The sequence below is a fragment of the Bidens hawaiensis genome, unplaced genomic scaffold (genome assembly GCF_021521415.1).
Source record: "Bidens hawaiensis isolate Kalapana, Puna unplaced genomic scaffold, B.hawaiensis_p1.1 tig00019558_1, whole genome shotgun sequence".
Taxonomy (NCBI): domain Eukaryota; kingdom Viridiplantae; phylum Streptophyta; class Magnoliopsida; order Asterales; family Asteraceae; genus Bidens; species Bidens hawaiensis.
Genome location: NW_027492971.1, coordinates 287,605 through 303,515, shown reverse-complemented (window position 1 = coordinate 303,515; position 15,911 = coordinate 287,605). Strand labels below are relative to the sequence as shown.

The 15,911-nt window shown below is 33.4% G+C and overlaps 1 protein-coding gene across 1 annotated transcript in view; it reads right to left on the bottom strand.

Moving 5' to 3' along the window:
- Positions 1-970: 970 nt before the first annotated feature.
- LOC143558578 (H/ACA ribonucleoprotein complex subunit 2-like protein) overlaps positions 971-15,911 on the bottom strand; it is an 81,697-nt gene continuing 66,756 nt past the window's right edge. The window contains exons 2-5 of the mRNA XM_077047394.1: positions 1,925-2,064; positions 1,774-1,843; positions 1,230-1,335; positions 971-1,156 (exon numbers count right to left, since the gene is read on the bottom strand). Coding sequence (XP_076903509.1) covers positions 995-1,156; positions 1,230-1,335; positions 1,774-1,843; positions 1,925-2,060 — 474 coding nt within the window. The 5' untranslated portion in view covers positions 2,061-2,064 and the 3' untranslated portion in view covers positions 971-994. The remainder of the gene's footprint in view (positions 1,157-1,229; positions 1,336-1,773; positions 1,844-1,924; positions 2,065-15,911) is intronic.

The following is a 15,911-nucleotide window of genomic DNA, read 5'->3' as shown; positions in this document are numbered from 1 at the left end:
AATTAGAGTCCATAAATTTTACAAAACACAATTTTCAAAAACAGAAATTAGAATAAGGTAACGTTTGGTATGTATGAATGAAGGACGAAATGGAATGACTCATTATGAGAAAATAAAAAAAAGTGTATTTGGTTAATTAAAGGAATGGAATGACCCATTACTTAGTCCATTCTATCTCCTCTAAAATACCTCAATTTCATTCCATCCATACCCCATGTTTTTTTTCATTCCATTCTCTCTCACTCTACATCACCTCCACCACCCTACCACCAACACCCACCTCCACGACCACCAACCACCATCACGCCGCCACCAACCACCACCATTGTCTCCACCGCCGCTGTTCCGCCACCACCACCACCAATTGTTGCTATCAGTGCCAGCCGCCCACCGCCGCCACCATCAAGCATCGCCCCACACCTCACCACCACCTGCCGCTCATCGTCACCACTGCCACCACCACGACGCCACCACCCACCTCCAACCACCATTATCTCCTGTAGCCCACCCCCACCCGCCACCACCAACCATCACCGCCCACTAATACCACAATCGCCACCTACCTCCCACAGCCACACTACCATTTTAGTTTTTTTTTTCCTACCTACCAAACAACGCAAAGTAATCATTCAAGCAGGCCCTAAATGTAACTAAAGTGCTTTCTCGGTTTATTTTTACGTTTCAGTTTGGTATTGTGGGTTGACCAATACCTAAAGATTAATTTGGTTTTGTCAAACATAAAACCGAATTATTATTTTTGGATTAGATTGGGTGACTCGGTTCAGTTATTTCAGCTATCTTAGTAACTAATCGTCATCTTAGTTAATAATCGACATGTCGGTTCCATGCTCATTTTGCCACAACTAGTAACGAAGACCCATACGATGATAGTCGACATTGGATGAATTTTTTTAACGGTTTGGAAAAAAGCACCACGATAGACTGCTAATAAACTTAAAAACAATCTGAAGTACATGAATACAAACAATTGTGTTCAAAACATAGAAGCAGCAAGTGAGGTGATTTCTGTAGCAACCTGATCATATTTGGTTTTCAGTTTTTCCTGTTCTTCCTCCGCAAGTTCTCCCTTAGTCGGTTTGGGGAGAACCATAACACAACACGTCGGCCTCTTTGTTGCTCCGGCATTTGCAAGATCCTACAATAAGCAGTTGCCATTAGTTCTCAGTAACAGGGACAATAACAGGCTGATCAAGAAACATCAAGCTTACTTCTTTTGATGTAACATAAACATAAGGTACGTCCGCCTCTTCACATAGGATTGGAACATGAGTAATCACATCGATCGGAGTTATATTTCCAGCAATAACACAAACTCTGCATTCAAAAACCGACTACATTAGCAAACAATAAGAATATATCAACACAAACTTGTAAACTTGCACTGCAGTAAAAAGTTATTCAAAAAGCTTGTGGCTCACTCAAAAAAAGCTCGTTTGTAAACAAGCAGAGCGCGAGGATGGAAGATTTTGTAGTAAATAAATTTTGCATTATGCGAATGTCACATATATTATTTTTAATTTTTATATTTATCGATATGTGTAAAAAGGACAAATTATAATAATTTATAAACACAATTGTTTGCAGTAGTAATTAAAATCCTAATTTCCATTATTTGCAAAAACCTAATCCATACATTTATAGCTTAAACAATAATTATACAAAATCATCATAGTAACAACTTATCAACAAAGATAAACAATCTAATTACTATTAACAAAAGTCAAAAAGTAGATAAGTTGAGAACAAAATTACCCTTTGTTACCGCGTCTGATGCTCTTGACGACCTCTTTAACCCCTCTCTTCAAGCATTTGTGTTCCGCAGCTAAATTACATCAGCAAATAATAAGCTAAAGTTGATAAATTTAAGAGCGAATCGCATAAAAAGTAAATTTATTAATTGAACCTTTGCGAACGAGTTTGAGGGTGCGTTTGGAAAGCTTTTTGCCGGCAAGGGGTTTGGCGATTGGGGCTAAAGCCTGGAGCTTCTTCTTGTTGTCCTTGTGTGCCGATTTCTCTGTTTCACTGTCACTTCCACCCATTTCTCTCAAGTGCGAAAGAGGCGAATGAATGAATGAATGAATGAATGAATGAGCTAGGGTTTATCTCGAATGTTTGATTTTTAGGGTTTAAGACCTTATCATCTCATTCTCTGGTTACTTGGGCCTTGCAGGCCCAATTTATGATTCTTTACCCGGAATTTATGGACCCAATTGGCTAGTAGTAGAGGTGGATAACCGGGTGTAGTTGGATATTTGATCGGGTTTTTTCGGAATTTGGGTAGGGTAGGATAGGGCCAGGTTTTGACTGGGTATTTCCATTTCCGATTCCTCTGGTCGGTTTCGGATCCGGGTACGACTTTAAGGAGACATCCTATACCAGGTCATACCCGCAGGTGAGATAAAGGTAGGAATCAGTTCCAAGTCAGTGTCTGAAACCAGGTATTTTGTACACCTCTAGCTAGTGGTGTCAGACACGGTCAGTGTGAAAAAAAAATGTTACAAGACCTAACCGAGCCAATTTGAAACCGGTTAAGACATAAATATATATTATTTTTCTAAAATTTCACAAATACTGTTGATGTTCAATTACCAAAGAAAACACAAAATTATTTATATATATTTAGTTTCAAATACAACAATTTATAACAAATATCATGCATTTTAAACAGAGCAACATTTAGAAAAAAAAACAAAAAAAAAAGACACCAATTACTGTAGCATAAATCATAAATTATAAATCTATACTATATGTAAAGCATAGGTTAAGTATCTCATAAATTTTAAAAGGTACATAAAACCATGCACAAAGTACAACCCACAATGCATAAATTTATGAGAATTTATGGTAATGTGGACTTTTCCATCTCTTCTACGATTGACAAACAATATTTGTTTCAAAAATATTTAAATTAATTACCCCTGCGACTTTTAAACGGCCATAACTTTTTCGACGTTAATATTTCTTCAAAAAAAAAACCATAAAAACGAGCATTTTATGCTCTTTAATTTGATTATGATATTGCTATATATATATATATACACACATATATTTTTTAAAAACTTAACGTGCTATTTGATTACCAGTTAGGGCCGACAAATGGTCCCGGTTGAGGGGGTTCGGGTCATGGTCATAAATGGTTACGAACAAAACACATAGTACAAAAAAAGTTAATTTGGTTCAGGTTTGGTTGAGACTGGTTACCCGTGTACTGACATCGGATGCACGCCAGATGTCGCATTACACGCACACTATACGTTGGGTCACACGCATGCCGATGCAAGGTCAGGCGCAGTGTTTTAAAATCCGGTTAGTATCGGCCGGTTGAACCGGTAATATCGGGTTTCGCATAACAGGCCGGCATTTTGTGCCCGGTATTTTTGGACGGTTTGCTTGAACATCGAACCGACGGTTTTTAATAAAATACCGGTTTAAACCGGCAAACCGGTTTTAAGTCCAAGAGATCTTTGATATTTTGCGGCCGATATTTTCTAAAAATTACTTTTAACCTAGCGATTAACATTGAAATAAGTAAACTTTAGCTTATTTTTTTGAAAATCAAGTGTTTTTGAATTATTTTTTATTACGGATTAACTTTTAGATTATATTTTCTAATGAAATCATATACTTTTGTGCTATTTTTTGAGTGAAAGTTACATTTATATAAAATTAAAAGGTAAACTATTAACCCAGTTGAACCTTTCGGTACAACCTGGTTCAACCGGTTGTCCCATTTTTTAGCTTAATCCGGTATGAGTAAAAAACCGGTTTTTAAAACATTGGTCAGGCGTGTAATAACACTGGTTGCACGTTTGATGTCATGTTTGCACGCATACCACATCCAGTTAGTATATATAATGCAGGAGTGATAGGCAAAAGTATGAATGTTGATTTTAATAGTTTTACTACTTATAAGGAACATAGTAGAAGCTTAAAGAGGGGTAAAAGGATTATTGTGACATTAAATATCACGTGTCTTTTCATTTTATTTAAATTAGTTATAATTTTTACCTTTTAACTTTAATTATCTTTTATAAATTTTTAAAAATTTTACGTGATTGCCTCCATCATCTTTAACCCTCAATTTGACAATTTTATTTAAAATTCTTACTATTTCCATATCTTTTAATATATTAATATATATATATATATATATATATATATATATATATATATATTAAAAAACCGACTTACCGTTGCGACGCACATAATTTTGTCGAGATTTTGAAAATTTTGCTCAATACCGGCTAATCAATTATAATAGGAATATTGGTTTTAAATAATACCAACTATGTCCTATTGGTAAATAACAGTCCCAACTTCAAACTTGCATGGTGCCTGGTCCCAACTAAAGGGGTATTTGTTTTTAACGAACCGCAACTAATGGATGTTAATTCCGTTAGTATGATGCTTATGTGGCATGCCTAGTTATCAAAAAACTGATTACGTGGCGGCTTACTTGGCGCCACCAGACATAATAATAATAATAATAATAACAATAATCCCCCTTTCTTGTCAGTCCAATACCACCACCCCAACCACCACCACCGCCACTCCTTTTTCCTGCGAGCCACCACCACCTTCTCCAATTAGCCACCATTGAAAACCCTAATCTTCATCTGACCCGGAGATGATGGCTGGAACCTTGCAAACCCTAACCCTAACTTTTATTTACCAACTTCATTAAACCAGAACTGGTTCAACATCAGACGGACATCATGTATCTACAGCCAACCAAATTTATATTCAATTTCAATTCAACTAACCACCGTTGCGTCGTCTTTCTTCCTAGGGTCTCAAGTTCAAGTTCGAGATATTACGAGCATAATGCTCATTGTTCAATAGCCGATAAAAATTTATGGGATGAACCGAATAATCAGATATGGATCTGGATTTAAAAAATCAGCTATGGATCCGGATCTGAAACTTCATTACCGGAGTGTTTAGGGTTGATCGGAAGCACATGATTCGTTTTAGATATTATTATGGTGTGCTCGTTTTTGGGGAAGAGTTTAGTGTGAATAATTAGAAGGCCATGGAAGATGGTTTTGATAAAGAAGTTGCAGGTTTGAGAGATGAAGAAGAAGGTAACAGAGATTAAGAAAAAGGTATTAGAGATGAAAAGAAAATAAAAAATGGGTGGATATTTTTATTATGTTTGGTTGCCACGTAAGCCGCCATGTAATCAGTTTTTTTGACAACTAGGCATGCCACGTAAGCATCATACTAACGGAGTTAACATCCGCTAGTCGTGGTCTGTTAAAAACAAATACCCCTTTAGTTAGGACCGTCACCAGGCAAGTTTGAAGTTGAGACTGTTATTTGCCAATAGGGCATAGTTGGGATTATTTAAAACCAATATTCCATTATAATATACAAGTCTACTATCCATCAATGTACAAGGTGTTGATGATTATGTAAAACATTTAATGTATACGCTATAAATAAACCTGTTTCCTTCAATCTAGCAGTTAGGCTTCATCAATTTTTTTCCTCAAACCATTCTTTGACCATATGATCATAATATCCGTCTTTTTAATTTGATATCTTAAAATGATCATTCTAAGGCTTGTTATTAGATTTAGTTATGTATTTATGTGATAAGATTAAAACTTTGTTGTCGCCGCAACATGGTGCGGGCTTACTGCTAGTATATTATAAATAAGAAGTGTTTCTATCAAGACACAAACTCACTATTCATTTGACATCTTGCTTTACCTATTGAAACTATTGCTTGAAGTATTGTAATTTTTTCTTAGGAGGTGTTCAGGATTGTTTATTATAGTCTACTTATAACTTATTGAAAGTATAAAGTGTTTGTGCTTGCTTTTGGTGTGAGAGTGATAAGTTAATAAGTTATACTTTTGTAATTTATTAACTTATTGAAAAATTATAAAGAGTTTCCGTAAGGAATCCCGAACACCCCCTTATAATGCATTTTCTTTACATATGGGGTTTCTCTTATCAATTCCCTCACCGTGTCTCTCTCTAGCAACGGTTCGATCTTTTTTGAGTTGTATATGACATACCTTTAATACGAAGTTCTGATGTTATTCAATATCAAACGTCAAACCGTAGTCTTATATATCTCAGTGATCAGTAGTTCGTTCATTTTAAATCATCCAAATAAAAAAAAATGAGATGGTTCTGTTTTATGGTTCCAAACAATTGGGTTTAATGTGCAACTTTAAAAAGAAAATTAATATGCTTATAGAGGACTGTTGAAAGTTGTTGGAGATATGATGTTTTAAAATTGTTTGTGTTTTGTTATGAAGATTATCTTCTTTTATACTTTTTAATGATATTGAAGCCAAATATTTATGGTTTGTGGGTTCTTAAATTAGACTTTTAAGTTGTATATTAGTGAAACTGATGGTCTTGAAATAAAGGTTTTAGATATCTTTCTTTTTTATGCACACCATATGTTTGATGAAATGTCATTCGTTTTTGTTTTTGTTTTCGGCTATGTTTCACAATTAACCCCCCCCCCCCCCTCCCCACGCAAGACACAGGGGGTCGAAACACTAGTTCGTTTAAATATAAAGTGGTGGTATATGATAGAAATATCATAGAATGCAAGAAGTTAGGTAAAAAGAAAGAAAAATACTTGTAAACATATAACAGGGGCTAATGACTAGAATTATAATACAACTTAAGATAATTATATCGTTGGCAAATATTTTATTGGTCGGTAACTATTTGTCAATGATCCACAATCACTGATTGTGTGGTTGAGGTGAATCACTCAAAGAATTCATTAAAATGAGGTCGTGGTTTCAAGTCACAAAAAATAAGTGTTTTGGGTTGGGTTAGGGGATGTTTCCTCCTAAGGGTGGTATCAGGGAATTGAGAGATCGGGTAGGCAAGTGGCTCGTCAGTGATCCAAATTATCATTAAAAAAAAGTAACTATTACAAATGAAGTCTTTCAAAATTTTTTTTTTTACAAATTAATGGATCGATTGCACTGTTGATATGAGGTTGCACTCGGTCTCGGCCTCTCAGAGGGCTCAGTTTTTTACCAGGAACTGAAAAAGGCTGCCATCATTAATTCAAGAGTCTTCTGAATTGTTGCATTTGTTAAGCTTGGTGAGCCCGTGCTTGCTCTCGAATACTTTCATGGCATTTGGTCTTGGTTAGGCAATCCTTCATGTGGATAAAAAGGTTGTTTGTCCATGATAATGTAAGTTATTCGGTTAGGTAAGTGAAGTGGGTGCCAAAAAAAGATGACTTTCTTTGTGTGGAGTGTGGGTACGAATTGGATCCCAACGAAGGTTAATTTGGCTAAAAGGAACGTCTTGGCAAATACAACGGTTTCTTTGCATGATAATATGTTGCTTAGCTGTCCGTCACTTGGGTGGAAAAAATTGACGCAAAATTGATGTTAAGGACAACGGTTCGGTAATTAAAAAACTTGAGCTCGCAAATGAAAACAATGACAACAAATTATTTTAAAAGTTAGGGCAAAGTATAGTTTATCCACTTTATGGTTCTTATGAATGGCTGAAAACGAAACGATTTTTAATAACATGTGTTTGGTAGTCAATAAAGTTATGAAAGATATCAACGCGTCTGTATTTTTTTTTTATATAAAACGCAAGACAATTTTTCAATATAAGACCTCTGACCAATTGTGCGTTGTGTTGTACTTTTGCAATTGGCTTTTATGGTTTTAGGTTCGAAATCTAATTCAGGGGGCTCTTATAGTGGTGAGTCTCCTCTTTGATAGTGTTTTTGGATGAGCCAAACAAACGTTAAAATCAGTATGGATGATTAGTTCCCATCTCAGAAAAATTCACTTAGGTATTAGATTAGTTCTAAATGTTATTCGAAAAAAATATGTGTTATACATTTCCCTTTAAGCTCATTGCCTAGTTGGATTTTCTTTAATAAATTTTCTTGCTTTGCCATTCAAAAACAATACTATTTGAAAAATTAGATACCGTTGGAAGTTTGTAAGTATTTAAATAAATAGGTAGTCTTCGAGGTATTAGTGGTTTAGTAAATAGATCGACTTGTTCCCCTTTTAAATTTAGAGAAAGAAAAAGTAAATATCATTTTTACATTAACCCGCTATATTAGAAAAATAATAATGTTAGCTAAAGTTTCTAATAAAGCGGCTTAAAAAAATATTGTCGCAATCATATCTTGAATCGGAGGGAATGTTTATTCTCATCTCATCCTCTCAAATGAGCTCTCTCACTCTCTCTCTGTCTCTCTCTCTCTCTCTATATATATATATATATAGAAGAAATATAGTTTGAAAACTCTTATGATATATATATATATATATATATATATATATATATATATATATTTTGATATGTTTACGCTGCATTATCTTATTTGCAATTATTTAGAATACTTCAAGTTATTTAGAACATGACAACTCATTTGATCGGCTTATAGAACATGGCTGCTTGTTTAATAAATTTTCTTGCTTTGCATTCAAAAAAGTTATTTGAAAAATCAGATACTGCCGGAAGCTTTTAACTCTTTAAATATAAATAAATAGGTAGTCTTCGAGTTTAGTAAATAGATTGACATGCTCACCTTTTAAATATAGAAAAAAGTAAATATCATTTATATGTTAATCAGAAAAATAATATTGTTAGCTAGAGGATTAAGCGGAAGTGGCTTAATAATAACTTGTTACAAAGATAAGGTTAGTTTCATCTCTATCCCCTCACATGCTCTCTCTCTATGGGATTGATAACATGACAAGTTGACAACTCATTTGACCGATTTAATTACAATACATAAACTCTCATAAAACATGACAACTTTGTTTAACAGTTTAGTAAACTGAACGTAAATGTATCACACCATGTACAATTTATACGTTGTTTTAAACACCCAGAATGTATAAATTATAATTTAGCGTTACTTGAATCAATGCAAAAATAATGCTTTATATTATTTTTTTTAACACCAATAAATACATAGATGATAATTTAGCATCAACTAAATCAATACAAAAGGCTCATCTAGACTTTCAAAGCCATCAACACATTTACAGACTATTAAATTAAAAAATAAATAAATACACACCCATGACCTATAATAAATCTAGAGATATAAATATATAATTATCAAAAGCAAGATTATAAGTTCAAATCCTTACAAAATGCAAGGCTAAGGATTTTGTGGTGGAAAACAGTTAGATGTTCAAACAAAAAGATTATTAAAAAAAATGCACATAATCATGTTACAAAAGATATAGTAATAAACTTATAATCACAAAATAAATTTTCACAAAGTAGATCATGTGAAGCACGAAGAACACTGGATGCAGAGGTTTATCGATCGATTCCAACTCACCATCTCTCTCTCTCTCAATCATCATGATTTTGGTACAGATCGATGAACCGCTGAATCCAGTGAACCTCTACCCAACACAAATCACAACATAATACTAAAACAAACTATGTTAGATTTAGATCTAAGTACATATTATACGTATACAGCATAAAATATAAAAGTATATGTATATCTGTAGATGATAACAGATGAAAACCAGACACATCAAAATCCGCAGTTAACGAACATTGATTTGAGATTCATTTGACTCTTTGTTTAGTGTTTGTCTCAAAGGTTTGGTTTGGATACTATAAAGAGGCTGTGAGGGTGGTTAAGATAAGGTTACAGTTACAGACGGGGCTGTGACGGAGACAGAGGTGTTGTTTTAGATGTAGGGCCTGAATGCCTGTCACGTGATTTTGAATGTTTAGTCTTTAGAGTAGGGACAGAAGGGCATTTTCGCAAGAAAGTGGTTTTTTTGGCTTTGAGAATAAAACGTGACCTGTGACAATTTGGGTGTGCTAGGACTTAGGAGGTAGGGGTCTTTCGTATGCTAGTATACGGTCCACACGCGTAAAGTGTCAGAGACAATTTAGGCTATCTGTTACGGTGAGGGGTATCGAAGACCCTCCACCGTGTCACATCATTGCCTCGTAGAAAATGGGGCATTGAAGCCCGCCCCCCCAAGGTTTATTGCCCCTTGGGCGCCCCCAATATATATATATATATATATAGGATCAGGATCATGTTAGAACTTTTTGGAATTGAGAACTGTGAGAATCATTTTGAACCACAAAAAAACCCAAAAATAAAAAAAATCATAAAATAAAAAAAACACAAAACTAAAAAAACTAAAGTTCTTATTTATCAACCCGGTTTCTAAAAAAAATTCTCGGTTTAGCTAAATTATACATATATGTATAATATGTATATATATGTACATACATGTTTTTTTTCTTATATGCATATGTATAATTTAAGGTAAATGATAATGTACATATATGTACATTATGTAACTAGAGATTAAATGAAAGTATACATATGTGTATAGGTATAATACGAATTAAAAAGAAAAAAAATCGGTTTTTTTTATTATACATATATGTATAATATGTACACACATGTTTTTTCCTATACACATATGTATAATTTAAGGTAAATGATAATGTACATATGTGTACATTACGTAACTAGAGATTAAATGAAAGTATATATGTGTATAGGTATAATACGAATTAAAAAGAAAAAAAATCGGTTTTTTTTAATGAAACCGGAATGAAATATAAGAATTTTGGTTTTTTTAGTTTTTAAAATTTTCGTTTTTTTTTTGTTTTACAATTTTTTAAATATTCTTTTAGAGGTTTTTTTAGTGGTCCAAAACGGTTCTCAAAGTTCTCAATTTATCAATGGTTCTCTTAGGATCCTTACCATATATATGTGTGTGTGTGTGTGTGTGTGTGTGTGTGTGTGAGAGAGAGAGAGAGAGAGAGAGCCTCACCGCGCCCATTGTCACAACCAACATTCCCCCTTCTGCGCCCCCACCTACGGCGCCCCGCGGCGGTGTTCTGCGCCCTCGGCGCCCCGTTTCCCCCCCTTCTGCGCGCCATAGCGAGGAGCCTTATAGTTATGGTTTTGAGTTTGTCTAAACGGGTCTGATTATGTTGCGGGTTGATTTTGCGAACAAGCTCAGCTAAACAAGATCTGATAAGTTTCGCAGGCCATGTTCGTGTCTTTGTGTGGCCCTGTGAAAATTTGCGTTCTCTTGTAGTTCATCTGTCTGACATGATTTTTGAATACGTGTCGTGATCGAGTTCATATCAAATTTTCTTGTCCCGTTTAACCCAAAACCTTATAAACAAGAGTCATTTAATGCTTATAGGTGTCATTGTAAGACAACTACATGATTAAAGTCATGATGGATGTAGTAATAAATAATAATATTCACTTTTAAGTGAAACTTGAGTTAATAAGTTTATAATAATTTGTGAAATAGTTGTGGTTTTTTTTTATATAATATACTAGCTTTTATCTCTCGTATTACGGGGTTATTTTATATTATTCGTTTATAATATTTATATATTTTTTTAGATTTTAATTTTATTTATTGTGAAAGTGTTTCACAAATAAAAAAGATATTATAACCCGGTTTAAAAGTTATCTGGGTTTGATGGATCCTATTACTCACTTATTTTTTTTACTATAAAATTGTTTCTTAATTATAAATAATATCTTTTGTTAAAAAAACCGAATATTAATTTTTTGCATATCTCTATTTTATGGTGAGATTAATTTTAAATTAATGAGATGCTATAATTCGTTTAAAAGTTATTTGGGTTTAGTGAGACCCAAACATTAAAAAAATATATATTTAAAACATTACATTAATCTTAGAGATTTTATTGAGATAACTCTTAGTATTAGGTACTAAGGTACCATTCCATTTTGTAAGAAGCCTTGTTTTCTTATGTAGTCTTACCATAATCATCTCCCTAATTGAATCAAGTTGGTCAAGTACCAGCTGATAACGCACCTTATCTAACCAATAAATAAACGTCTCCAAAATACTATTGGTAAATGTTGTCCCAAACTTGTCATGACTCCAAGTCCTATTATGAATCTCATTAAGATAAGTAAGTGCGTACTTATTTTCTCTAAAAATTCCTTTTAATAATCATTCAAACTCGGTTAAACGATAGGTCATTGCAGCATACCATAAGTTTCTAGTAAATAATTCACCACAAAAATTTCTCTTGATATTCCTATATAGGTGCCTAACTCATTCTATGCTCAACAACAGGATATTAGGATATACTTGTGTAATTTCAATGTTAAGATCTTTTTGCATATCAGATGATATAACTAGCTCATTAGGCGCACTGATTGCTTTCTTAAGTAACTCAAGAAACAATATCCTTGAATTTTTATTTTCTGATTCTAGCACGCCATAAGCCACATAAAAGATAGAATTGTTAATGTCAACACCTATGGCACTTACTAGTACCTCATTAAACTTCGCTTTTAGATGACATGCGTCTAGAGCAATGTATGACCGGCAACCATCAAGAAACCACTTCGAGCAAGTTACTAGTGAAATTAAAAAGCGTAAAAATAGCATTTTGTTACCTTTTTGTCTCATGGTCAACCTCAACAATGCATCATGGGTTTGGCTTTAGTAGTTCCTCTTTATAATCTTTCATCTTCAAGAATGAGCCATCCCACTTCCTGTGCACATTAGCTTGAGCATGTTCTTTCCCTCGATGGACTTTCATGTACTCTACATCAACATTGTATTTTTTCATAGTCCATTTATGGAGTTCTGTAGGTGAGACATCTCAACAGATTTTAGCTTATCTATAATAACACTTGCAACCCATCATTGAGTTGCCATTATAGTAGCAGCTTTGTTACTTCGAAGCAAGAATTTGTATATACCAATTTCTTAACCTACATGATTCTGGTTAAAAATATCATTTATTAGCAATAAAAAAAGGTACAAGATTTTATAAACACACGCATTTTGTGTTAACACTTAACTTAAATGTAATATCGTCTTGCATGAGAGAAGTATGCATCCTCCATTTGCACTTCATGTCGAAATACCTTGTCGTGACTCGTTTCGGTTCACTTTCATGATTGAATAATGGGCCAACGCAATTCTAACCTCATTCACATTTTCAAATGTTGAGTTAACTACATAATGTTTCAACTTTCCTTTATATAAGTTTTCAATTGTGAATCCTCTAGCTTAAGGTTAGTATCCATAATATCAACTTCGGTATCTGATGTATATAACTTTATACATATTTTCAGCACTAATATATCTCAAAATAGGCATAATATCAGCAATAATATTAGTATAAATAACCACTAATGTTTATAATTTCTATTTATAGGTAAAACATAGCCTTAAAGAATAAAACGAACTGATATACGAAGAAAAACAGAGAAAACTGTGAAAACCGACTCAACACACCCCATGTTGAAGCAAGCATGACCATGTTACAAGCATACTATGAAAAGACAAAATCCAGAAGTCACAACATGACCTATGTTAACACCAACACACCTCATGTTGAAAGTACAAGAGAAAAAAACAAAAATTGATGAAAACACGGGCCTGTTGACATCAGCACGCCGATAGTACAATAAAAAAGACAAAAAGAAGCTTCATGGCTCATCACAGGCCGTGCCTAGAGACACCACGAGTCGTGTCCTCTCCCCTGTTGTACATTCTAACAACGAGCAACTAACACTATTAGACAAAATATTCAACATGGCCGTGGTGACATCAACACGGGCCGTGTTGAGAGGCCCTGAGTAGCCTATAAATACTTTGCATCCTTTATTGAATGCATACAAACTTAATACACAACAACTCCACTTATTATCTTCACCCACCTCCTTTCACCACCAGTAATAAGAGAATTGTCCTATCCATCTACAGTTTCAAGATTAAGAAGATTAAGTTCTTGGAAGAAGTCATTAGCATCAAAGATTAGTCATCCATGGTTAGATTGTTTAAGTTTGATCATGTTTGTATATAGTACTTTGATATATAATCTTATGCATATTATTGGCTAAACTTCTATGGCATCGTCTTGGTTTATAATGAGTCTTAACTAAAGTTTAATAGTATTGGTTAAACATGTGATTGGTTTATAAAAAGTAAATATTATGTTGTAATTATCACTTGATGAGGAATATTATATCATCTTTAAAAGAGACACCAAGTGTCGAGCTTGATGATAAGCCGAGGAACTGCCATCCTTGTGAGGTCTTGGTTAATAAAACATAAATCTTAAAAGAGACACCAATGTAATAATGCTCACCGGTGTATTTGTCAATGTAATAAAGTGAGAAAACGAGCTTTCTGTTAGAAGGACAATGAGTATGACCTCTTCAATCATATCATCAAAGTCTTATATGCATGTGTCAATGTTAATGCATTCTTGAGAGCCAAAACAATGGTGTTTTTAGATGAGTTCTTAGCTGACCGAAAGTAGACTCCATATTTTAGTTTTCTTTTGTACTTAGAAAATACATGGACAATAGCATTCTCGATTATTGGTGATTGATCCAAATTCTCCCATGTTGGTGTAAACGAGTGGTTTCCCATAAGATTCATGTTTTCATCTTCTATAATAACCTAATGTGAATAAACTAAAACAAATTTTTATTAAGATTTCACACATACTAAGGGAGTGTTTAGGATTCCTTATTTTTACCTTCTTATAGCTTATTTAAGTTATAAGTCATAAGTTACAATATTGTAATTTATCAACTTATCTCCTCGCATATCAAATAATCCCAAACACATTTTTTAACTTTTCAATAAGTTATAAGTTGTCTAAAATAAGCAATCTCAAACACCCCCTAAAAGTATCTAAAACATAATTTGCTGATCACATTTTGATTATTAAGAATTCACTTGTTTATACCATCTTTATTTACTTTATTTGGTTATAAAACTTGAACACTTAAAAGATTTCATCAATGCACACAACAAAATTAATTGCTACAACTAGGATATTAATCTGAATGGCAAGAAATCGTTTAGTACTTAAATGTTTCAAGTATAACTAACTCACAGAACTACATGTAACTGCAAAATCTAAATTAACAAAAATTAATAAACTAAAGCAAATGCAGTAGAAGTCCACGTTGTGTTTCAACTCAATTGCGACACATAACAGGTTCATCATTTAGTTTGTTATTTTCCTAGTGAAATTAGGGTTTGCATAAAAAAGATATATGATAATATATACATATTATAACAAGATGAATTAGGGTTTGCATAAACCATGAAAGTCAGAAAGTGAACTTACCGAAAACTAGAATGGAACGACCGTTGTTGCTATGTTCGCCGGAGGAAGCGCGAAAGCCGGAAGAAGCTGCATGACTGACAAAGGAAGCGTGACGCCATGAATAGAATCGGCGATTGCTATGTTCTTGTTTGTTCTTTGATATGTTGGTGAATATGAAAGTGACAATAGGGTTTTTACTGGGGTATAATAAAATGAAAAGGGTAATATGATAATTGCATATCATAAGAGAAAATATGTAATTAAATGTTTTTATTAAGTGAAGTTAGGGATATGATATTTGTAAAAATCCATTTTAAAAAAAAGTTCACCATAAAAAATGTACGTTTTTTGTATTTAATATGAGTACCATTGTCGTTATAAAAATTTATGTTTTACAGTTAGTCGTGTTTTTTTACTCGTAATTGTGTCTTTTGGTTCGTCATTGTGAGTGTGTGTGTTTTCTTTAAAAAATGATGAAAACTGAAAATTGTAACAGTGATGAATACATATTATGCAATAACCTGACATGTAAAACACAATGACCTGAAATGTAAAACATAATGTTGAATACATATTACACAATAATAAGTAAAAATACATAATGACGCACAAAAGAGAAAACGCCGAACGAAAAGACACAATAACTAAAACACACACTAAAAGCGCAAGTTTTAAATTTATTTACTACAAAGTCATACTCATATTAAAGATAAATAAGCGCTCGTTGGTGTGAAGTTTTTTTTTTAAATGTTATATGAACAAGTTACGGATTTTTTAAGATGATGAGAAAT